Genomic DNA, 25,832 nt, shown 5'->3' with positions numbered 1-25,832 from the left:
CATGGTCTGTCAGTAATATGTTCATTTAGTTCTGTTTTACAAATGATGAAACAGAAAGCCTAGGGAGGTGAATTGACTAGCTAAAGGAGACTGAAGCTCACGTTTCTTGACTTTTGGTCAAGTCTTCATTCTGTTGTACCATGATGCTTTTCTTTGAATAACCATGTTCAAAATTCCAACCAGTCATTTGTTTAAATTTGTAGTTAGAATGTATTTCCGCAGATTGTAATACAAACATTATTAGGCTTATTATTTATTGATTATTAAGCAATCTTTTAAATTATCTTGTGCCTTTTTAACTGGATGAAGAATGTCTTTAGAGTGCTTAGCATTTTAATAACGATGTGAAAATGCTGAAGCAGCATTTTAAATAAAGTCTTTTAGAAAGGTCTCAGTGCTAAGGTGATTTATATTGAATGAGCCTGTATATAATAGCTATCTAATTTTTGAACAAATTTGTATTTGGGCCACTAAAACTTTTGAATTTATGAACAGAATAGAAAAGGCATTTCTTAAAATATGCCTTTTCCTCTGTGAAAGTTTTTTAGTGATTATTTGTGCCTTACATTTTAATTACTTAAAGAGTATGGTATATACCATTGATAAATAGCATGCATTTCTGGTGTAGCACTTGGAGGTCTAAATGTGGTAGTCTGATTTACCGAAAATTGTGCACGTATATAGGAGAAGCCAATTCCTGCAAGGTTAATAATGTTTTACTGAGTGAATAAAATAGATAGCAAGACTCATTGTGACTAAAAGGAGAGGCAGTATTACCCAGTGGTTAAGAATTCAAGCTTTCAAGACAGGCTGCATTTCAATCCTGTCGTTTAAGAGCTTTGACTTTGGGCAAAGCTTAAACTCACTAAGCTTTTACTATGAGAATCGTGTGAGGTAATACATGTCTAGTGCTTAGGTATTCAGCATAGTCCCTGACACACAGTAAATACTGAGTTAGTATTTGGTATGTATCGTGTCATCCTCTCACTGTTCTTTAAAAGAAAGATCTGCAATTCTTGTATAAAAATCAGCTTTTAGATACTTTATAATTTGGGTCTTACAATGTTGACTTCTTTTTCAGTGCTGTGAGTTTTCTGACTCAAGTGTTATTTTTTGGCTAGATTCTTTTTCAGATATTTGAGAATATTAACTCTGAGTTAAAAAGTTAGGTAAAAGAAACTTTGTGTAAGAACTTACATTCATTATCTTTGAGATACATGGGTGTGAATTAGTTTGGGTTTCTCAGTAAATGTAAAATACTCCCAACACCAAGGTTCAGGATACTAAAACATTTTGTTTTCTAAAACTTTTGGTTTTAACATTTTATTAAAATCTTCTATGTGATTTTCCTTACTTGACCTGACTTCTCATTTTACCTTCACAAAAACTTGCATATTTTATTAATGATTTAATGGTAATTTTAAGAAGACTTCTCAAAAATCATGATTATGTTTTGGTATTTAAGGGCTTTCTGTTTTTACTTTCTAGCTTCTCAAGCACTAAATCCTGATTTAGCTAAGTATTTTTCAAAAGGCTTCTTCATGTGGTCAGCCATAAATATGAAAGCTTTACATTTCTAACATTGTACTGAAGTCATTTAGATTTCTGCAAAACAAGGTTGTCCTAAGGATTCAGTTTTCTGGAATTCCAAGTGCTTTTACATTGATTTTTTTTTAGAGATCTTTTTTTTTTTAAGAGATCCTTCTTAACAATCCCAAGATGTAATTCAGATTTCTCCGAATTTAATTACTTGTATATTATTAAGAACTAGAGGTGTTATTTATGACTTTGTATTCTCAACCTCTGTAGTCTGAGGCTTACTTCCAATGTGTATTCTTATGTTTTTGTTCCATAAGAAATTTTATGATCATAATAGTATTTCATATAAGCAAGTTCAGTGTGTTTTATACTATTTTCTTTCATTGGGTTAAATCTCCAAAAGTACTTCTCTATGAATGCTGATTCTAATTGTTTCACATTTTTCAGCGTCCTATAAAATTGCTTTCCTTAGAATAACAGAATTTATGAAGTTGCGGAAATAAAATAACATAGAGATTTTTGCTTCCAGTATTGATTGGTAGGCTAGGATATTTAGACCAACCTTTCCCTTAAGGACAACTTTTTTTAAGTGGAGATATATATAAAGACAAAAATCTTCTGAAGAAGAGCTAAAAAGACAGTTAGGCCCAAACTGGGCCCAACTCAAGGAGACTCTGGGAACTCAGAAACAAGCCTAGCACTGGAAGCCACTTTTGACCTGACTGTGTTTACTGATCCAAGAGTAACATTTGTAAGATTAAGCTGTAGTTTTGGTGGTCTTGTGGAGCAAGGGGCTCCCTACCCAAAGCCTACCCAGAGTGGGTGTGGGAAGGAAGTCTGCTTAAATTCCCTTTCACCCTCTTTCTGGAGGTACCCCAAAGGGTTATACCTTCAGGGTAGCAGTGAACTGGAAATGATTCACCCCTCCCCAGAACTTGCAGCCCTGAATTTATGTTACTCTGTCTTGAATCTCGAGTCTTAAACGTGGATTAAAGTGATTCTAGATTAGTAGTGGCCCAAGGTGCTTGGCAGATGCTAATAAAAATTCCCTCTGGAGAAAGGTATCGTCACTCTCAGCTTCAGGTGTTTCCTGCAGATGATTTTTCAGACATGATAACCTCCAGCTAGAGAGTGGAAATCTATTGGAGATCAGTGGAGGTAGGAGGTCTAATACATCTGGCTGGCTGCCATGACTCTTAAGGTCGTTCTCCCTCTCTCTGCTGCCACCTTCTATTCCTGGTGTTCCTCCTTGTCAGTGTCACTTCTTAAGATGATGAGAAGTTAGGTGTGTAACGACCTCCCAATGCTGACGTGTAATAACCCTCATGTTACCAACCCCAAGTCTTCCTTTCTTTGCCACTGCATACAATTTCTGAGCACTGTGTGGGTCCTAAGACTTCCATTAGCTTGCCTTCTGCATTGTATCTCCCCTCCAGGAACTTAAATGCTCAAATTTCTCACCTCTACTTACACTTTGCTCGTTTTCATCTTCTAGAAGTTTGTTGGCATCTCTCATTTGGTCTTGTTTCCTCTGTTGTTTCCTTTGTTAATGCAGATTTATGCCTTTTTATATTTTTCCTCTCACTTCAGTGGATTTCTGAAAGAAGCAGTTTTAGACATGTGTACAGAGTTTTCTACATCTAACCAGCATTTCTACTTATTAACATACTTGTTTGAACATTTCTATAGGAGAAATTTATGGAAGTGGTTCAAAGGATTTGAACATTTACAGTTTTTTTCTGATATTGTCAAATATCCCTCTGAAAAGACTATAACTCACACTCTTCACATTAGAGCATGATGATACTGATACAGCATTTTAATCTTTTTGAAATTAGTGCATGCAGTGTTTTGGGGGAATTATAATATTTTTAAGATCATTCTGTAACTTCTTAGCTTTTAATTTTCTCTTTTTTTATATTTAATCTAAACTGACATAAACTAAGTATTTTGTGGCTGCATCTTCTGTGATCTTAATTGATTCTTTTAGTTCCTATTTTAGCTGAGGACCTTTGTTGTTTCAGAATAAATTTGGGGGCCAGTTAAAAAAAAGGAAAGTTTCTTTATATTTAGTGTTGTGAATAAATCGTGTGTCAGACATAGTCAACACTATGCATGTGTACTAATGGTAAAACGTGTTTATTACTTTCTGGAGAAGAAGCAACCAGTCTCCGTTCCTACTTTAGTTCTTGGGTGTTTAATTTGGAGCTGTGCCCGTTGAGTCAGTTTCTCCTTCCAGTCCTGCTGAAAGAATTGTTTTGGCATTTTACAGATCAGTTATTCTAGTTCTTCAGAGTCCTAGAAGATGTTTTTTTAAATAGTAAAAAAATTAAATATGAATTGTGTCAAGAATTTAACGCTTTCTACAGAAGACTAACGTTTTTTAAAAAATTTGTTTCACTTGATTAGTCAGTTTATTCCATATCATTTAGTTGTAAATCTTAGTATTACCTCCAGCCTTTGGGCCATTTGTCAGTAATATTAATCAATGGTTTTAAATACATAAAAAGCTCTGTTCCACGGTGCAGTTGAGGGAGAAAATAAATTTATGTAAATTATACTGTCAAGAGGAGACATCATTAGCTTTTTTTTTTGAAGAGTAATGTACAAACACTTCAGGGTAATCGTTTGTAAAGTATGGTTCCCAGATCAGTAGTGGCAGCCTTACCTTGTATCTTACTAAAAATGCACAATTTTTGGTTTTACCTCAGACCTGCTAAATCAGAACCTGTGGGGCTGGAACCCAGCAGATCCTCCAGATCATTCTGATGCACATTAAGGAATAACAACCATTTCTTCAGGGATTAAGAGCATGGATTTTTAAATCAGACATACCTGATTTGAAATTCCAAATTCCATTATTTAATATCTGTAACTTTGGGCAAGTTATCTGCCTTCCTTGAGCCTTTGTTTTCTCAGTTGTAAAAGGGAGTATTACCTCCCTCATTTGGATTAGGGTAAATGGGGTTGTCAGTTGCCTAGTAGAGGCACTTAAAAATGATTACAGCATCCTTACTATTAAATATATTGTATAATTTATTGATTCTAAAATATAGTTATCCTATATTAATATTTCTGAAATTGTATAGCTTATAGTCAGATGGTTAGAAAACACTGTGTCAGTTTAATTGGTAGAGTTTTTTATTTCTTAATGGCACATGAAATAATGGTGAATTTAAAATTCAATGTTGTCTTTGATGTTCAAGGTGCATGAGCACTGTCAAGGTTGGGCATATAATTGAGTGTGTATTGATTTGATGGGACAAGTATTGAATTGGCCTCAGAGAGCAGGCAGTCTAACTAGAAATTGAAGAGACTGAATTTAGCAAATAAATGTGACTGGAGCTGAACATTTGCATGGGAGCCAAAAGAGAAATAATCTGAAGTAACATAAACAAAATTCATACTAGTTAGTATAGAAAAATTATATTTATTTATAGATTTTTCTGTATAGTTTTTTATGCTCCTCTTAAGTCAGTTGTCATCAGCCTTTGGCTTGTAACAAAACCACTGTGGCACTGAAACAATATGCTTGCAACATCTCCACACCCAGACCTGCTGAACTGAGATATCCAGGCTTTCCAATTACATATATCCATTATCTCTGCCAGGATAAAATTAATTACATTTGTTTTAGTTACAGTTTTTAAACTGAGTTACTTTTCTGGTACTCATTTTAAGAAAAACATTCTTCAATGAGTTATACCTTTTAAAATAGCTATTCTTCACTCCTTTCCCTCTCTTCTGTTCCCTTTTCTCAGTGGTCCCTGGAAGAGAAGGTAGATAGTTGACATTTCTGTTTTGTGCTGGGAAACATTGCTCTAATATGATCTCCATAAAGGGGGTACCATACCTAACCCTACAAATTTTTCTCCCTCTGAGTATATATATCTAGTGATGAACTTTAGGCTGTCTTTGGTCAGCATTAACTGTAGCAAGTTCTTTCTGTTTTGTTTGCTCTCTATATCGACTTCTGTGTCTGCTTTTTACTACTGATGCTGTTATGTGTCTAGGCATAAAATAATCCTTTATCCTACTACTTATCTTTATTGCTTTTTCCTCAACTCCTCCCTTCTTGGATTTGAAAACTGAAGGAAAACACTATTTCTATGTAAATAATTTTAAGGTTCTTTTATGAAAACATTAACAAAAACATACAGAATAGAGCATCTGAATGTCGTGAATTGTTTTTCCTACTTACCAGATTGTAATGTCCAAGCATGTTCTTATCTCATCAACATAAGGAAGTCTATGCCTGACCTAGGATCTTTCTTTTTTTCTTTATTTCTTTTCTTTTCTTTTCTTTTTAAGAAACTTGTGGTGGAGAATGTTGATGTGCTAACACAAATGAGGACCAGCTTTGACAAACCCGACCAGATGGCTGCACTCTTCAAAAGATTATCGTGTGGGTAACTCATGATACTTTTGATAAGCATTAAGACCTTGATATTCAGTATTTAGCTTTTGCTCAAATTTTATAAATACAAATATAAGTAGTAAGTTATAAAAAGTACTCTTTAGTGATGAAAAGAACTAGAAAAATTTGCAGTCAAAAGATCTTTTAAGTGAATGGCTTATCTGTTTCATAATTTTTTTTTCTTTACCATACTCTTAGTACCATGTGTCAAATATTTGATATCATTATCAATTGATTCATGAACCATTAAGTTAAATACAATAAATATGTATTAAGGATTTAGACTAGAAGATATTTAACTGAGTCTGTAACTTTCTAAAAGTCAACTTTATTGAGGTAGGTATACAGTAAAATGTGCACATTTAAGTGCACATTGTGATAGATTTTGACAAGTACATACATTCACATAACCGTTACCCAGTCAAGATACAGAGGAGGGGGAAGGGTGTAGCTCAGTGGTAGACATGCTTAGCACACACAAGGTCGTGGGTCCAATTCCCAGTACCTCCATTAAGAAATAAATGAGCAACCTAACCACCTCCCCCCAAAACAAACAAAAAACAAAAAGTCCAAAATAATCAACTATCCTTTAATAAGGAGGGGGGAAAAAAAAGCGATTGACCCAAACGAGATTTTTTTTTTAAGTTAAAAAAAAAAGATACAGAGCAGCCCATCACCTCAGAAAGTTTCTCATGTAGTCAGTTTTACATCCCCAGACAATGAATGGTCTGATTTCAATCACTGTAGACTAAATTTGCCTGCCTAGAACTTCATATAAACAGAATCATACAGTATATACTCTTTTGTATATACCATTGAGATTCATCCCTCTGTGTCAAGTGAATCGGTAATTTACTCCTTTTTGTTGCTGACTAGTACTCATTGCATGAAAATCTGAGCCTACAACTTAAAAAATTTTTTTAAATGTCTCTTTTTTTTTAATGTCTTCCTAATAGTGATTCTTTATGGGAGATAGATTGTGAAGTAGCAGTGAATCTTAAATGTTAAAGTATGTCTGGTCAGGTTACTATTTTAGATGCACTTGAATTATATTTGAATTTGCTCTTTGTACTTGAACTCAACTATAATTAAAAATTATTTTAAAGCCATACTGATTGTTTCATTTTAAAGCCTTTCCAACATTAAAAATTTAGTGAAATCCTGAGTAAAATACTCTCTGCATTTGAGAAAACTAGAGATGTAGTTTATTTTCCCAAATAACAAATAAACGTGGAGTAATTTAAAGCCATACATATATTTTACATACTTTGATGTTGTTCTTTTAAATGTTTTGCAGCTGTATCAAATTTTATAAAACTATAAAATGATTTAGAGAATCACTTTATTAGGCTATCTTATCCTGCTTTTAAAATACAAACTTATTTAATAAAAATTAATGTAAAACTAAACTATACTACAGGTTGCCCTTTACAACAGATCAGTGGTTGCCAGAACTATAAAGGGAAAGCAACAAAGGAATTCTTTGGGGTGATGAAACTATTCACCACTGCGGTGATGGCGGTAACACAGATCCACATGTGTTAAAATTTTCCTAGAGTTGGGCACCAAAAGGGGAAAAAGACAAGTTTACTGTATGGAACTTTAAAAAATGAAAAAGGGAAGATTGACTTGATAGCATTATAGGAAGGAGTGTGAATAAATACTTACCATTTTTTAAATCCCTCCCTGATCTCTTTTGTTCATTGTTTTACTTTTGTACTTACATTTCCTAGTATGTTTTACTTTATTCTTTTTTTTATGTTTCTCTCATTTTTTAATACTCATTTGACCACCCAGCTGACCTTATTTAACTCTGCTTAATTTCCTGCTAATAAACGTTTTAACTGTATCATGTAGTTAGAAGCAACTAATCCACAACAGTGTGCACTGCCTGTTTGCTGTTACTTTTTGTGGAATTGAAACAGTCTTTTTAGTAATTTGGAAAAAGAAAAGATCTGCTTGAGAGTGACTTACTTAGGGGAATAGAGAAAGTTTGAATTGAACTGTTTTCCTAAATACTCTCTTTTGTCTCTGATCTCTTCTTTACTTTTGTGCCACCTTCATCCCATATCCAGAAATTGATGTATTTTTGTAACAGTTTGATTTTCAAAGTCAGCAAACACATTCTTTTAAATATCTTTAAAAAGAAAAAGCAATATAATTTATTAAAAGTAGCTCTGAATTGGGAGACAATCTGAAATTAATTTTTAGTTTTGGAAATTTCTATGTGACTTGAGTAAATTTATTTTATTTATTAAAACAGTAAGTTAAACATGATTTCTTACTGTGAAATTTCTCAGAAATTTTAATGTGTTGTTATTGTGCAAACTCAAGAGGAGGTTGTAGGTACAGTCTTTGCAAACTTACTTGATTAAATTCTGGGTAATCTCCTTTGGATATGATTATATCACACTATTTTCTGATTATTCACCATCTTATTCTCTGCATTCTTTTTTCTGGGTTTGCTGTCTTATTTTCAGGCCTGGAATGCCCTTTTATTTGCATTCCTCCTTTATGCCCAACTTGGATAACATATTCTCTCCATTTCTGAATAGTAACAATTTCCTAGCATCAATTTTTGAATAACTTTCATTGAACATCTTCTGTTCTCCTGGGTCTCAAGCACTCTGCTGAGTGCTAGAGATAGCTAAAACGATTAGTAAGATTGGTTCCTGCTCGTGTGGAATTTATAATATATGAGTTATATCATTTTGTTAATACTACTATTTTAATTTTTATCACATTTGGCTTATGTTATGCCTTTTCATATGTGTTAATAAGAGACGCTTATAGTAAAGGTTTAAACAAACCACACAGGAAGTGGAAAGTCAAAACATACAATTCTCTCCATTCCTACTCCTCAGAGAGAACTACAGTTAACAGTTTTCTACACATCTTTCTAGATATTTGTTATGTAGATACAAATATATGTGTGTGTGTGTATATATTTATCTTTTCTCACATAAATGGGATCATATTTTTTTAGTTTTCTTGACAATCCATTTAGACTGTTACTTAAGGTCTAAATTATTACTTTGTTTATGTTTACATTCTTATTACATAGTACAATGCCTTGTATACACGGAGTGATTCAGTAAATGTTAGCTTTTTAAAATATGATGGTATTGAACCTTCTAATTCTAATCTCCCTTGATTTTATTTAACCAAGTTTTTATATTGAGTATAATAGTAATAATTTTCAGAATAATACTCTGACCAAAATGCATGTGATCAAATTCATAGTCTTCAGAAATCTGGTCTTACTGCATATGATCCCAATAGTCATTTTTTTGTTCCTTCACTCTCCAGGCCTCAACAACTTAATTTAGTACCTCCAAGTTACAAGGCCATTTAATTTTGATGATCCACTCTGATCTGCTCCCTCTAGCCTTTCATTCCTTTTTGCTACCTCTACCATTATTGAGATAGGTGGCCATGTAGATGATAGATGATTGTTTCAAGATTCTGATGAACCATCTAAACCATTTTAAAGAACAGTGTACTCCATTGGAAGTAAACTATAATTTCCTTAATTTTAATATCAGCTTTCAATACCTTTGCCTCTTTAATCACTTGTTGTAATCAAATTGTTTTTAATTGTGCCTTTTATCGTGGGGATTTTATGACTGGGTTTTCTCCAGGGTTAAGAAAGAATCCAATTCACACTCTTCTCTTTTCCCCTTCCTTCAAATTTAGCTGTTGACAGTGTCTTGAAGAGGATGACAATAATTGGTGTAATTTTATCCTTCAGATCATTGGCACAAGAAGCACTTAGAGATGTAAGAAACCATTATAAGTATATGTCCTATATCCAAATAATCCTTTTTAATTTTCCAGAAATTAAAAGTAAATTTTAAAATTTATAGTTGGCAGTAATATAATTAAAATTCTAGTTTTCATAGTTTATATAAAATAAAGTATATAGGTATTATAGTTACTTAAACCCGTTTTTTGTTTTAGTATTGAAATTCGGGGGTATAACTTGCCAAATATCCAGTATAACTGGATGTTGTGCTACTTTTTCAACTATTTTCTTCATTAAAGCGCTTTGCATTTTGTCTATACTTGGCTTGGCATCAAATACATTCCATTTCTGAGTATCTTAGTACTTTCGAAAATCACTTGAAAATAGATAAAGTAAAATAATTTTTATGAAAACTAGAAGTAATTGAACGGTAATATTTTACAAGTTTAGAGGTTACCTTTTAAAAATAATTCTGTGTTTTTATTTGTTTTCCTAGGTCTTGTCCTACCACATTCCTTTTCTTGTAAGTTCAATTGAAGATTTCAAAGATCACATTCCAAGGGAAACTGATATGAAGGTAATAAGACTTCTATTTGGACTTTACAGCTTCTAAAATGAAATATTTAGCTTACATATAAAATAAAATTTAGTAAATCCTAAACTACTACAAAGTGTCTATTTTAAAGAGATCATTTAAGATGCTTGCCTTTGAAAATGCATCTTTGTGAGCTCAGCATCAAAATACTACATAGGCATTTTGAAAGTCAGTCTTCCTTGATCACCTGTAGCTCTGTAAAATGAGTTAATATCAGTCACCTTTTCCTTAAACTGATTGCTGTTTATACATGGTCATAAGCAGAATGAGAAAAATATGCCAGTGAAATGACAGTTGTTTGTTTTAAATAAAGCTGAATTCAATCAGTTTTTTAAAATTGATGTTAAAAAGTCTTATAAATGGATATTAAGTATAGGCTGTCATTTTTTAAAATTAATATCCTATTTTAAATAAATTAATTGATTAACTTTAAAAAAAAAAAAAGGAGATTGGTAACCTTATGAGAGTCCACAGGTTTTGTTTGTTTTAAAAATTTACTAATCATGAAATACAGCCACTGATAATCTCAGCAGATTTACCAGTGGTTACACATCTGGTAAGTGACCTGTCAGGGCTCATATCTGTGTTTTCTAAACTTTCATGTTTCTTGAAAAGATTATTTTCTGATTTTCATATTTTGAGAAGCCCTTACTTTAAAAAGTTATTTCTAAACTTTTTGTATGGCTTTTTGAGTCTTCTCTCAAATTGATTTTTTAGGCTTATCTTCCTTCACTTGTTCCATCCTTCTCACTCACTTCCCTTTCTTAATCTACTCCTCTCTTCATTTGGACTCTGTAAGGTGACCAAATCTTGCTATGTGCATTTTCACATTTTCTACTTAGTTCTCTAATTTATTCTTCCTGAAAACCTTGCCTTTTTCTATATGTGCCTTTTGAAATCTTGCTTATTTTTTAAGGCCTGCTTTAATTGTCATCTTCTAAGTAACATTCTTGGATCCCCAAGTGATAAAGAATTTTTTTTTAGTGTTATCAGAGAACTTTTTGTTTGTTCAATGTAGAATTTATATTCTGCCTTGTATAATAGTTGTGTTTTTCCACTTAAATTTGTACTAGATTGTAAAGTTTTGTTGTTATAATATCAGAGGTAACCAATTGTGTAGGTAGTTCCAACTGAGGTATTGAGCAGTCAGAATACCCTTGAATCCATATGTGATACCAAAAAAATTACTTTGGTCATTAAAAATTGCTTTACAAGATTTCAATTTAGTACTCCTTTAAAAAGTAATAAGTAATTTACTATATTTATAGATACAATATTAGGCATTGAACTACTATAATTTTTAATTAAACAAGAATGGACATAAACCTAAGGCCAGTAATTTTGATTCGCTTTTGTTCATCTCTTTTGGCTTTATCTTGATCTTACATTTGTGCTTCCAAGAAAAATAACTTTCAAATGATTCTGTTGGAATTTGTCACAGAAAGTATACAAGTTTTGTTTGGCCTAATAGTAGCAAGTTATAATCAGCAGCATACACAGGAAGTACTGAATCAGCTGTTCAGTGTAGTTGTGCTGTAATTCCTTCTTCAGCAGAGTTTCTGAAATTCTCTAGTGTTTTTGTAAGCAGACTCTATCTTTTCTTACTAAAGTGAGATTTGTTAGAATATTAGAATATTTCTTACTCTGAAATTCTTATATTTTTTAGGTTGCAATGAATGTGTATGAGTTATCATCTGCTGCTGGATTACCTTGTGAGATTGATCCTGCCTTAGTGGTAGCCCTTTCCTCACAAAAATCAGGTAAAATGCATTAGTAAATATGTAGTGGTCTTTGTAAATAACCAGGACAACACAGATATATGTGTGACACTTACCTATTTCTTACAGATGCCTGCTTTGTGTCAACTTTTGTTTTGGTAGTTAGAATATATCAACGTAGAAAAGACCAAGATCCTTGTCTTCTGGAACTTATGTTATGGCATCATCATCATACAGATTAGATATTTAAATCATAAGACCGGGCAAGATTATTAGGCCCATTTAGTGTGCAGAAGTGAAGAGGATCAGAGTCTGAGCCCTGGGGCACACTCAAGTTTAAGAACTGAGGGAAAAGAGTAGGAACCACCAAAAGAGAAACTTTTCAAGAAGGATCCATGAAGGAGGGGGAAAAAAAAGGAAAGAATCCCTTCCCAGAAAGGGAATGATCAGCTATGTAGAATTAATAGCTATGACAAGAGCAGTGTCAGTAGAGTCTTAGGGTCAAAAGGCTCATTAAAGAGAGCTTACAAGAAAATAGAAAAGGAATTGGAGATGAATATAAAACAGCTCTCTCACAGAGTTTTACTGTATAAAGAGGAGCAAAGCAATAAAATTATAATAGCTGGAGGCAAGAGTAAAATCAAGAGAAGGATTTTTTCAGATGGGGAAATAATTGAATTTGCATGCTGATGGAGATGGTCTAATAGTAAATTTATCTAGAAAAGGGTGTCCTATTTTAATTGGGCTAGAGCTACTTACCATAGTCTGCATTATTTTGTAATATTAAACATGTAATATATTTTATGGCCAGCCTTTTGAAATGTACTACCCAGAATGCTCTAGATATTTCTAGATTTATCTACAAAGTAAATAGCCTTTCATCTGTCTCTGGTACTAAAATGCCTTCCCCTACTTTCTTGGATGTAACATTGTATTTGACTGAGTTCATTGGTTCTTTTTTGATTTTAACATTATTTTTTATTTTGTCATTCATGCAGTATGTTAATTATAGTCACGTGAATAATTATTATGACTGCTTGATTTGCCATAGCTGTATTTTTCATAATCAGCCAGATTTTTGAAATATATTCTGGCTTTTATCTTCAATTCTTAATTGTAGGTGGTGATGAATAGTAAGGTAGCTGGAAGTTCCCAGGTGCCAGATAAGTCAAGTGCCTAGATAACCCACAATTTTAGTATACATTACAATAAATATCTTAGATAAATTATTTTACAATAAATATTTAAAGCCTTGGGACAGTGCTAGTTATTTTCATTTATGACTGGTTCCTCTTTTCTTCTAAAATGGAGAGCTTAGAAATTCAGTCTACTTTCCACATTTATGTCTTTTTAATAGTAAATTTCAAATTGCATTCATACTGATTTTAGAAAAAAAAGTTTTTTGGATGACTTTGCAGAGTCAGTTATGAGATAATAAATTTTCTATACTGTAACATAGAATTTTCCTGTAAAATAATTTATTCTTAGTTTTCAATTAGGAAATTTTAGGATTCCAGTTATCCTATTTTTAGCCCTGTAACCTTACAATTAAAAAAAAAAGGAAATTTTGCCTTATTGCTTATTAGAGGTCCTTGGGATATGCCTGAGAAACTTGATAATAGCCGATAGAAATGTATGTTATTTCTATTTATTCTATATTTCTTATAACAAAATCATAATCAGTTCTGTAGAGTCTCAGTAAAATACATAAAAATTAAAATTTACTTTTTTTCTGGTTTAGATTATCAACTCTTAAATAATCTTGAAAGAAATACCTTGGATTTATTTTTAATATTTTTCCCTTAGAAAACATAAGTCCAGAAGAAGAATATAAAATTGCCTGCCTCCTCATGGTCTTTGTGGCAGTTTCTTTGCCAACACTGGCCAGCAATGTGATGTCTCAGTATAGCCCTGCTATAGAAGGTAATAGTGGTTTAAAATTGTTTTGGCACTAGGAAAGTTATGAAATTTGATATAGTAGGTACTTTTCCAGTAATTGATTTTTTTTTAATAATAAAATGTGGGTTAAGTTCTGCCACTTACTAGCTGTATATCCTTGAATAGTCAATTTTTCTTTTTCTAAGCTCCAGTTTCATATATACAAATGAAATGTGTATTTGTGAGCCTACGAGTGCTTGAATGTGTGTGTGGTAGGGGTGGTGAAGGGAGTATCCAACTCTTAGGATTATATTAAGGATGGAATGAGGAAATATTTGTAAAAGCAGCTAAGCACTTATTTTTAAGTTTCCAAGACATTGTAAAACTGATACATGATTTCTTTTAGGGGATTTTGAAAATGTGCTTGTTTAATACAGATATAATTATTTGTTGCTCTCTTGCTACTTTTTTTTTTTGTTTCTTTTTGTTTCCTTTTCAGTTTTATTCGGCAGAATTTGCTACACTGTTCTTAAAAGCACTAGTTTTTATAAAAGTGAAAGGAGAGCAAAATAGACTATGCCTCAGCTTTGTTTTTCTTTATGCCACTATTTATGTAGTTTTTGAAATCTTTAAAGTTTTGCCTTGTATGTGTTTTTGATATTTTGGGGTCACACAGAAACCACAAACCCTGTTTGCACTTTCTCAGGGCACTGCAACAACATACATTGCTTGGCCAAAGCCATCAACCAGATCGCTGCAGCTTTGTTTACAATTCACAAAGGAAGCATTGAAGATCGGCTTAAAGAATTTCTGGCGGTGTGTATAATCAGATAGCAAAACTCATGAAACTCATGACACTTTCTTTTAAAGACAATTAAAAATCATAACTATGAGGTGTAACAAAGTAAATTCTATTAATTAATTTATTTATTTTTAGAAGGACAGGGCATTAAAATCAAGGAGCAGTGAGTTTAGTGTTTTTCCCCTTTGACTTAGAAGTCTCTCATCCCCCACCCCCCAGTTTCTTTCTTCTTTCCTTTTTTATTGAAGTATAGGCAGTTTACAGTGTTGTGTCAATGTCTGGTGTACAGTATGTTTCAGTCATACATATACATACGTATATTCATTTTCATATTCTTCATTATAGGTTACTACAAGATACTGAATATAGTTTCCTGTGCTATACAGTAGAAACTTAGTGTTTATCTCTTTTATGTATATTAGTTAGAAGTCTCTCATTTCTAGAGCTCTACAATGTGATCTTTTTTTCTAAACTAGTGTTTGGACTGCCCTAGAGTTTTGCCTAGGGTTTGAAAGAGGGAAAAAACAAAATAAAGGAAAATTGAGGCAAAGGGTGAAGAATGTTCCCTCTAAAAGGATATATTTTACTTATTTCCATTTATTCGGGGAAAAAACTGTTAATGGTGACATACTCAAAAGTAAGAATATTACTCACTACCAAAAGAGGGTAGTAGTGCCAGCTCTAGCTTCATAAGTTTGGCTCTTAGTTTCCGTGGTAGTGTAGCTCTTCTTTTCCCTATCAACATACCTTTTCTGTATTTTACTTAAAGGAAAGATGCACTGTGATATAAAGAACACTAGAATATTTGCATCTTTCCAAGTTACAAGTCCTGTTCACTTTTTAAATTTTTGATTTTGGAAGCAAATGTAGTACTAACTTGAGGACAAAAGAACATCTATTTCAAAGAAAAGAGTATTAAGATTTAACATTTTTCTATTCATTTTCTTTATTTCTTCCATTCAGGACTTAGAACTGTGGTCCCATTAACTGAAACTCAGTATAAAATTTTCTTCTTATTTGAGAACTAAGAAATATAGTTAATACAGATTAACTGTAGAAGAAAAAAATAATTAAAAAAATTAAAAAAAAGACTTTTCCTGAATAAAATCAGTTTTAAAGACCAATAAAAATATTGGATTATGTTTATTATCTTTGTGTCTATTTATACCTTAATAGCTCTTAAGTTATTGCTTGTGTTTGACTTCTTCTTCCTTTTTTTTTTTTTAATGGAGGTACTAGGGATTTAACCCAGGACCTTGTGCATGCTTAGCTACCACTGAGCTATACCCATCCTTAAATTATTGCTTGATGTGAAGAACATAAGCTCACCTTATTTGCTGTTTAATTGCTCATTGTCTTGTATATATAGCCACTGAATGATTGAAAAGTGTTGCAAATTGAAGCATACTGAAAATAAACAAGTTTAAAAAAACTTATTTATTTAAAATGTATGTATACTTTTAAGCTTGCATCCTCCAGTCTACTGAAAATTGGCCAGGAGACAGATAAAACAACAACAAGAAATAGAGAATCTGTTTATTTACTGTTAGATATGGTAAGTCTTTTTTAAATTTTTGTTAGCAACAAAACAGTTACATTCATTACTGATAGTCTTTTCTTGGTATTGTAGCAATTCAGTAACAATAAGAGCATGTACTTTTTTGACCATTTACATTCACTCCACCCAAGCCACACACTTTTTAAAAATTGCTTTAAAAAAAAAACTGATATCATTTCTGTTTTACCATATGGTAATCATACCAGAAAACAACAAAATTAAAGATCACCGTTACCTGCAGAGTATTCTTTTATGAAGTTTTCAACCTATTGGGAAACAGTTGGGCCTTTATATTTTCCTAGTCTATCAGTTTCAACTCTTCCCAGTTTTCTGAGTTTTCTGTTTTCTGACTCTGTTCTGCCTGTCTAATAAAATTTCCTATAACTTTCTGTACTTAGTCAATTCCTTTTCTTCACTGTTCATGAAACCTGCTGTGCTTGCTTCTACCATGTGATTCTTTCCTCACTTAGAATAATTTCTTTTATCTGCAGAGATCTGGTCTATTCTAATGATTCATCATACCCTATAGCTCACATTTTTTTTCAGATAGACCTTCTTGATTACTTTGGCCTAAATTAATTTTTCTTCTCTTTTGAACCCTCTAGAACTTACAGCTTTTCACTTAACCATAGTTAGTCTCATTTTGATTTGGCTTTTTAGCTTAGTCTTGGGTACTCAGACTTGATGATATGGATCACATTTTAAATATGTTTGTATTTTCTTCCAAGTCTAATATATTGTTGAAGGCAATGCAAGTGCTCAGTATTACCTACTGATTACTTGATTTAATTGAGAAGTAGTGATTTAAGACATTTTGATAGCATATACTGTGGCAGATTTACATTTCAGATTTTAAAGTAAAAGGAAAATAATTTCTGTCTGTTCCTAATAAGAACAATATAAAATTATGCTTTACTAGTTGTCAGGATTTATAATGTTCCATTATAAGTAACTTGAATTGATGCATTTTTGGAATTTTTCAGATTGTGCAGGAATCCCCATTCCTTACAATGGATCTTTTGGAATCTTGTTTTCCTTATGTCTTGCTGAGAAATGCATACCATGCTGTCTACAAGCAAAGTGTTACATCTTCTGCATAAAGATATCTACTTACTGAAGACAAGCACGCATTTTTGTTGCCTCGGTTTTATCTGTAAACTGTGGAGCTATTTTACCTTAAGGCCTGAAACACAGTTTTGTGGATTATAAATTTCTTTCATACGACTGTATTTTCTGATCATTGGTTTCTTAATATGGCTGTACTTCAGTATACTTGGTTGATTTAGGTTGCACATTCACTGAATTCACTGAAATTATTCCAATAATTTTAGAGTATCATTTGTTTGAAAAACATTATCTCTATGTTTTTGATATTTGATAATGAAAAAACTCTTTGCTTGTTTATTTCTGAAAAAAAATTGTATTTAGTGATTATTTTAGATAGTGATATTAGGGCATTCATCTGTGTGTAAATTATTTCATATAGGGAAGAGTTCTGACCTGTACCTATGGTTCTTATTGAAAACAAAACTGGATGTGCATTTCTGTGATGTTATGAATACATTTCTACTTTATTTTGAAACATTTGCCAAACTAATTACTATAACACTGTATAACACTAAAAATGCTAAAGGACTGCTTAGAAGCAGACAGTGTCCCAAAACTCTAATAAAACAGCAGCATATGTTGTTGCTTGTATAAAGCCTAGTGATAATTTTTAGACTAATTTCCATGGTGCCCTGTTGGCATTAGCACTATCATTGTACCCTGCTGTATAATAAACAATCTTAGACATTTATCAGCTGTTGATACAAATGTTAGTCCCTAATCACTTTTTATATGTTTTAAATTTTTGAAATTCAAGTGTACCTGCCATAACATAAAATAAACACTAGACTGTATCACATTTTGAATGATTTCTTTAATTTGGGATTCTTGGAAATTCAATAATATGAGAGTTTTAGTTTAAACTTAGTTTAGGAATATTAAAAAGTATCACATTTGGTATCAGGTCAGCTATTACAAGATTGGTTTAAATGTTTTAGAAAATATTCCACTAGAATTAATATTAAAATTAGAAAATAAAATTATGTAACTTTTAAAAAATTAAGAACTCAAAGAGAACTTGTGTGCCATCAGCTTGCAAATTTTATCTGTAAGCAAGTGGACAGATATTTGAAAAGTTGGGGGGAAACTGAATGATCGCAGAACTAGTGAAAATGTTGAGAAACTACTATATCAGTCCAGTAATGAATGAGAAGACATCAGGGGCGTATTGCTGGGCAGTTGGCATGGAGGGCAGAGCAGCTCATTTAGTTTGAAAAATAACCAGGTGTTTTGCTCTTTGGCATTGCAAAGACTGTTTCTCAACAGCTGTGTAGCTGGATATCATATGGAGAGAGTGTCTGTTGTTCACAGCTTCTAATGTATACACTGGTAACTTGTACTAAGATAAAAGAAAGCTACTGTGAACTCAATTATAATTTTTTTGTTGTTCAGAGACAGGAATGGAATTGAATGAGGTTTGAAAGGATGATCATATCTGTTTTGTGTATGATTACTCCAGTCTATATTTAAAGCAAGGAATAGGTGTCACTACCTGTTGAAAATTTCCAGCGGTTCCATGAAGGTATTTCCAAAGGGAAGGAATTTTTAAATGGAATAGTTTTTTATTTTTATTTTTTTAATGGAAGTACTGTGGGTTGAACCTAGGACCTTGTGCATGCTAAGCTTGGGCTCTATCACTGAGCTATTACCATCCCCCTGGAATAGTTTTAGACTTGAAATAGCCTGAATACACAGTCAACAGTTGAAACTAAGATTAAAAGCGGTTTACTTTGAAATATTAGGATCCAAAAGTGATAATAACTTGTTGGTAATGATATCCTCAGAGGAAAAGTAGGCATTTGAGTAAATATACTTTAATTGGAGTAATAAGTGGAAGGGCAATAAAGATGTACGTAAGAAATTATTAACCCTTGTTCAGGCCAAGAAAGATCACACTCTTGTATAAGTCGGGTAAAGTATTTCTTGCCCCAGTTTTTTTTTTCATATACTTAAACTGACTTGCTGACTGACTGAGTGGCTGGCTGGCTGACTGATTGGTGTACTGTGTGAATATTTTTTGCAGAGAGTCTTTCTACCAAATAAATAATTTTTTAAAAATAAAAGTAAATTGACAACTACCATTTTTAACATCTTGTTTGTGTTACCTTTTCTTGTTTTCTCCTGTAATTTATACTACAACATACTGTTTTTGTTGTTTTTCTCTACAGTAATGTGATCATACCATGTATGTTTTCCTGTAATCTACTTATTTTGCTTGGGTTAAAAAAAGGCCTTTGATATTTGATATTCTTTTTAATGCCTTCACATATATCATAACTAGTTTAACAGTTTCATTTGGATAAACATTTAGGTGGATTTCTTGTTTTTCATTATAGGCATACCTTGGAGATATGGTGGAGTCAGTTCCAGGCCACCACAATAAAGTGCATATTACAGTAAAGTGAGTCACACAAATATTTTGGTTTCCCAGTAAATGTTTACCCTAGACTGTAGTGTATTAATTGTGAAATAACATTATGTCTGAAAAAAAGTACATACCTTAATTTAAAATATTTCATTGGTTAAAAAAAAATACTAACCATCATTGGATAATGCAGGGTTGCTACAAAACTTCAATTTATAAAAAATGCAATATTTACGAAGTGTAGTAAAGCAAAGCTCAATAAAATAAGGTATCCCTGTATTATATATGTATTGTATCCTGGTAAACTTGGCTATGTTCTCCTTAGGGTAATTTCTCACAAGTAAAATTGCTTGCTAGAGGGATGTGTACGTTTTAAACTTTGGTACATATTATTAAATTTCTCTTCAATAAGATCGTATCAGTTTTACTCCTGTAATTGTGTATGAGTATAGTTTCCTCCACTATTGTCAGCGCATCTCTGCCTCTTTAAAAAATGAAACATAAATCTTGTTTTAATTTGCATATTCTTGCTTATTAGTGAAGTGGAGTATCTTTTTTATGTTTATTGGTTGTTTTTATTTAATGAATTACTCATTTTCATTCTTTTTGTTATCTTCAAGTAGTCAAAAGATTTTTCTTTTAAAATACTAGTCGAACACATTTGCATATGTAAGATTTTTTAGTGCATGTGGTTAGAAAACACCCTCTATTCAATGTTGAGTATAGTGATAATGACTACTAAAATATACAAATAGTACATAGTAATGTTAGTATACAGCTACTTTGATTACTGAATTTTAATTGATTTTTAGAGTTACAAGACATTTATTTTCAAATCCAAGTTAAGAACAGTATTGATATAAAAAGGGTATATATCTGTTACAGGATGAAAAGTTGTCCAATTTAAATATATGAACTTCATAGTAGATTGAAATTACACCAGGACTCTCATTCCTTTATTATATATTTATACCATTAAATAAGTATATTGTAAATTACATACTAAGCTAATCCCAAAAGATGTTCTTTGTGTGTTTAGATATTGTACATAGAAGGCTGTAAACCAATTTCAACCTCATTTCTCAGAGATGACCTTTTGAAACTTTATGTTCCCAAGTGAAAAACCTACCAATCAAAAGGTTAAAAGTTTTAAGACCTTCTTTGCCTTTCATACGAATAGTTTGGAATACATAATTTTCAAAAAAGAAAAAAAACTACTTTCCTCTTAAATTCGTATGATTAATATGAATGTTTTAAGTTACCAATAAAATAGACAATTAAATTACATCTTCTAAAGTTAATTTGTAAAGCTCTTTATATTTTAATGTGCTTGGTAAAATTAAGTGTCTATTATTCATTCCAGTCCAGACTTCATTTTATGGAAGGTTTTCCAATTTTACAAAATGCTTTGGAACCTAGGTAAAGGGGCCTTTTGTTGTTAACATACAGAAGAAATAGAAATCTTTATCATATACTACTTTAAATGTAATTAAGATAGTTCCTTGGGAGGAAATACTGCCCCCTACCTGTTATTAATTCATCTTATCTTTATTTACTGTAATCATTACCTATTTTATAGATTGAGCTAATGCAGGATCTCTGGTCACAAAGACCTCTATTCAGTCAATTTGAGAGCATATGTCTACACTGTTGGGGATGAAATAGTTGTGTAAGATCTTGCCTCTGCCTTCCAGGAGATTAGAATGAACTTTGTACTGTTTAAGTCATATTTTAGTCAGTAACTTCTGTTGTGCCAATGTTGCCAATTCTTAACCTCCCCCACCACAAAAAGAAATATTCAAAGTTCACTGCCATAAGCTCTGGTATTTATTCAGGAAAAAAGAATGTTGGGAACTTAAAAGGCAAGAGAAGGTTAAGTCCAGAAAAAAAGTCAGAGCCTGGCTTTTGGGGTTATATAATATCTTGGCATAGTGCTGTGGTGATAGCTGTGAGAATCTGATGCAGCTGAGTATTTGCTGGATGAAATCAGTGTAGTTCAAGCTAGCAGTATTCCCACCTAGTATTTGTGTTTCCCTAGTTATTAAAAAACGGTGCCTCAGAGTTAAAATGAGGTGTCCTTTTGGCTAGACTGTTATTTATTCCTTTTTTTCCCTTTTCTCTAACTTACCCCTTAATTTTTCCGTCTCTTTTCCGGAGGTAATCGTGGAATTTGGCACAGGTGCCTGCCGTGACTTCCCTTCTGGAGCCTCCAGATAGTCATTGGCACTCTCCTAATCATTTTCTACTTTTACATTCATTCATGCATTCAGTGAATGTTTCTAGATGCCTGGTTATAATGGTGAACCAAATAGAGACGGTTCCCCTTTATAGTTACGTTTGCATTTTAATGACGGTAGACAGTAAAGGAGCAAACTTCTGATAGTGTTAGGGAAATACAGAATGATGAGCTGAGGAATGGGGGAGAGTTGCTTGGGGGCACTCCTTTAGAAAGTGTCATCCAGGAAGGCCTCCGAAAGAAACATGAAGGTTGAGAGGGAGCCAGAAATGGGCAGAGAACAGTGGAAGGTAAAGGCCCAGAAGGCAAAGAACAAACTTGGCATATACAAGAAGTAAAGTGTATCCATCAGCATTTCTATCAGAGGAAGTGCTGCAGGCTCCCCTCGGAGCCCCATTTGCCTAGCTAGCTCTTTTCCATTTCTGGTCTGCCTGTCTTCTTCCTTTGTTTGTCGCTTACATATTCAGAGTTTACAGATCCAGTCAAGGTAGGTTGGTTATAAAGAAGGAAATAAACTGAATTCACTGATGCTGTGGCATTCGTCTGAGAATGGTAAAGCCTATTCTGCACCATCAGGTTTTCTAAACCAGGTCCAGGTTCTATCAGGCAGTGAGCCATAATCTACTAGTTAATTTAAATGAAATCATGTCCATTCTTCTACTGTAATGACATGCCTTTGGGAGATTTCAGCTGTGCTATTTATAAAGACTTGTGAATAAATAATCCTTAAAGAAGTGTAACTCCTATCTGTTCTTCACCTTTTCTCTATAGCCCCCTGAGCATGAACCATCATTTCATTTGATGATCTTGGCCTCAATTTCCAAATAGATCCTCTTTTTCTAAAGGTATATCATGACCTCTGTCTTTCGGGAAAAGAATTTGTTTGAAATGTTAAATGTTTTAATCTTTAGTAAAAATGATTTTTGAGTTATTTGGTCTTGTTAAACTGAAAGGAAAAATATTTTTCAACTCTACTTTGGTGTTTACTTTCAGGGCGGTAAGTTGCTTTAAATGTATTGAAATGGCATTCTTGTATGAACCAAACTTCCCCTACACATTGCTGTCGTTAACACTTCAGATCAAGCATGCCTACCTGAAATGTTTCATTTCCAAGAAAAGTTTTTAGCTTGTCATTCTGGCCTGAAAATAGCAAAATAGGATAAATTGAATCTAAATCAGGAGCCTAGCCATAGAGGACAGTATCTCATTTCTAAGTGCTCCCACCTTGACCCTTACTTACCTTTCTACTTCTTTCTCTTCAGAAGTGAAATGGATGGACAAGTTCTTGGTGTAGGAGTATTCTGGTCAACCTCTTCCATGAAGTTCACAAACCTGGAAAATGAGTGGGCTGGAAATGGGGCTGTATGGAGAATGCAGCACTGGTGATTGGCTGAGTCACGTTCATAGTGCACATACTGGCCAAGTGCGCTGTGGTTGAGTACTGTAATTAATATTTGACCAGGGCCTAAGCTGAAAAGTACCATCACGGGATACAAGTTCTAAAAATACATGAGTAAATTTTATCTAAAAGTATTATAATGCTATTGCATTGGTTGTATTTAAAATTTTAATGTAGTTCAAGATCATTAATTTCTCAGTTTTATCAACTGCTCAATTGCTCCCACATTCATGTTAAATTACTAACATTTGCTTTTTCTCCATTAGTAACTAAGTTAAAGGCATTCCCTCTTTTTTTTGTTAATGGAGGTACTGGGGATTGAACCCAGGCCCTTGTACATGCCAACCATGCGCTCTCTGACTGAGCTATTCCCCATCCTCCAGGGCATTTCCTCTGTAATTCCTGAATTTAAAGTTTTGGGGGTCAGTGGAGATGATAAAATTTAATTAAACTATTCTCACAAACTGAAACTTTGTGCACCTTTGGGTAAAGTTTTCAGAAACAAATGTAAGATATGTAGCCCCCCCCCCTTTTTTTTAAATATTTTTTGCATGGATTTACGACATCACACATTTGCTTGGGAAAAAAATTGTCAGTAAACCTTGGTTCTAAAAATACAGCAATGGAGTCACGTGACTGGCTCTCAAGATAAAAATACTGCTTCTGAATTTCAATTTCCATATCATCTTGTAATTGCATTCACAGCATGCACACCAATGTCAGCATCTTCCTTGCAGTAGAAAGAGAATCTTGACAGCAAGTATCATGTAAGAAATACTTGCATTCTAAAGGCACATTCACACTTAAACTGGTGACTAGAATTCAGCATATAAAGAACATAGGGAGATTTTCACTCCAAGTTACATCTAAAATGTTTATTTGAAAGTGAGTATTCAATGATTAGTTGTAAATCAATTAATTGTACCCTACTGATTAGGTATGACCATATCCTATGTAATCACATAGTAACTGATGACACACAAGCTGTGGAGGCCAGAAAGCACCCTGAAGTAGGCATTTAACCATTAAACCGTGCAAAGGCTGAAGCTGAGGAGCCGCTGATGTGCAAATTCCCAGGCTGAAGCTGAACTTCAGTTCATTCCTAATTCTTACCTTCGGCCAAAATGTACAAGGGTACGTTTTGTGTGCAGCCCGAAGCAAAGCCCAGCTGGCAGAACTTGAGGTGAGAGCAAAGGGAAAATTTGACCTTGGCTGTTAATAGGGGGTTTGTCCAAACTGAAAATGTTGGCTAGAATAGAAATGAGAGCTAACGTTTATTCAGAGGTCACTATGTTCCAGACACTGCGGTATGAGATAAGTTTTATCCAGTAGTATTCATTTATGAAAATTGAGAAAATAATCCCTACTAAGCAATTTGATTTTGGAGGTTAAATGAGATAAGGGACATTTTGAAAGTACTCATTTTACTTTTGAGGCTCAAACTCACACAGTACTTACTTTCTATGTTAAGAGAAATGGTATTTTGGCAAATTTGTGAAGCTAACTCAGTTGTTGAACGTAGATCCTACTTTGGAATATTCAATACCTGGCCTGGCTTTAGACTTAGTGTAGGGAGCTCTGTAAATATGATCGAGTGATCCTCACTTATGAAAGATGACCTTACTTTCAAGATAATAGCTAATACTTGAATGAAAAACCCATTATGCAGCAATGATTGTAATTAATAATGGAGCATTTTATAGCTGGAAGAGCCTTAGACATTATCTAGCCTACTCAAGAGTTAAGTAATTAAACCAAAGTTGCATAGAAAAAGATATATTGAGACTAGAATACCATCTTCTTGATTCTTGGTACAGTGCCCTTGTGCTGTGCGACGCTGCTGCATATATGCTTATAGTTATACATTCATAGTCTTCATCATAATGAACATTCACTGGTTCTTGGTAGGATTTGGGGGGTGGATGTGAGGTATGATGCTATGTCATCAAACTAATCTGAGATTCGAATCCAGCTCTGTCATAATGGATGAATTGCTTGACTTTTCTGAATTTGTTTCCTTAAATATAGAATGGAGTATTACCTACCTCAAGGACTATTGTGAAAATTAAAGTAAATGAGATCACAGATGTAAATCAATGAGATCGTGGCCTGCCACATAGCAGGAATTCAGTAAATGGTGGTTGTTTTTCTGATATTATTAGGCTATTTGGTTTTGCTTCTTATAAAAATTCCCTTCAGAGAGTTCATCATGTTTTTTATGAATAGTATAACATTACAATTTATATTCATGAGAATGGGACATTTTTGTGTCAGTCTATATTCCAGCTCTGATTTGAAAGTTGTTACATTGTCTTAAGTAGGAAAAAAATTTTAAGACTGCTCTATACTTAATATACTTTATACTGTATTTTTGTGTACTATACACAACAGATGTAAAACTTATATTTTCAAATGTCACTGCAGTATCTAGAACAATTCCAATAGTTGCTCATTGGAATCCTCTGTACTTTTC

General features: G+C 33.0%; 1 protein-coding gene and 1 long non-coding RNA gene across 2 annotated transcripts in view; one reads left to right on the top strand and one right to left on the bottom strand.

Annotated features, from left to right (window-relative positions):
- Positions 1 to 18,158, top strand: part of NCKAP1 (NCK associated protein 1) — an 84,350-nt gene extending 66,192 nt beyond the window's left edge. Inside the window, exons 24-31 of the mRNA XM_074364005.1 lie at positions 5,851 to 5,944; positions 9,653 to 9,735; positions 10,198 to 10,278; positions 11,963 to 12,056; positions 13,821 to 13,937; positions 14,599 to 14,708; positions 16,160 to 16,249; positions 17,236 to 18,158. Coding sequence (XP_074220106.1) covers positions 5,851 to 5,944; positions 9,653 to 9,735; positions 10,198 to 10,278; positions 11,963 to 12,056; positions 13,821 to 13,937; positions 14,599 to 14,708; positions 16,160 to 16,249; positions 17,236 to 17,352 — 786 coding nt within the window. The 3' untranslated portion in view covers positions 17,353 to 18,158. The remainder of the gene's footprint in view (positions 1 to 5,850; positions 5,945 to 9,652; positions 9,736 to 10,197; positions 10,279 to 11,962; positions 12,057 to 13,820; positions 13,938 to 14,598; positions 14,709 to 16,159; positions 16,250 to 17,235) is intronic.
- Positions 2,867 to 23,319, bottom strand: LOC141573316 (uncharacterized). Its single transcript, XR_012507078.1, has 3 exons — positions 23,201 to 23,319; positions 5,246 to 5,306; positions 2,867 to 3,136 (listed from the first exon to the last, which is right to left on the bottom strand). It is a non-coding gene; the product is annotated as an uncharacterized LOC141573316 (long non-coding RNA).
- Between the last annotated feature and the right edge of the window lie 2,513 nt (positions 23,320 to 25,832).

The sequence above is a fragment of the Camelus bactrianus genome, chromosome 5, assembly GCF_048773025.1.
Source record: "Camelus bactrianus isolate YW-2024 breed Bactrian camel chromosome 5, ASM4877302v1, whole genome shotgun sequence".
Classification (NCBI taxonomy): Eukaryota; Metazoa; Chordata; class Mammalia; order Artiodactyla; family Camelidae; genus Camelus; species Camelus bactrianus.
Note: the sequence above shows the minus strand (reverse complement) of the source record. Positions and strands in the feature narration are given on the sequence as shown.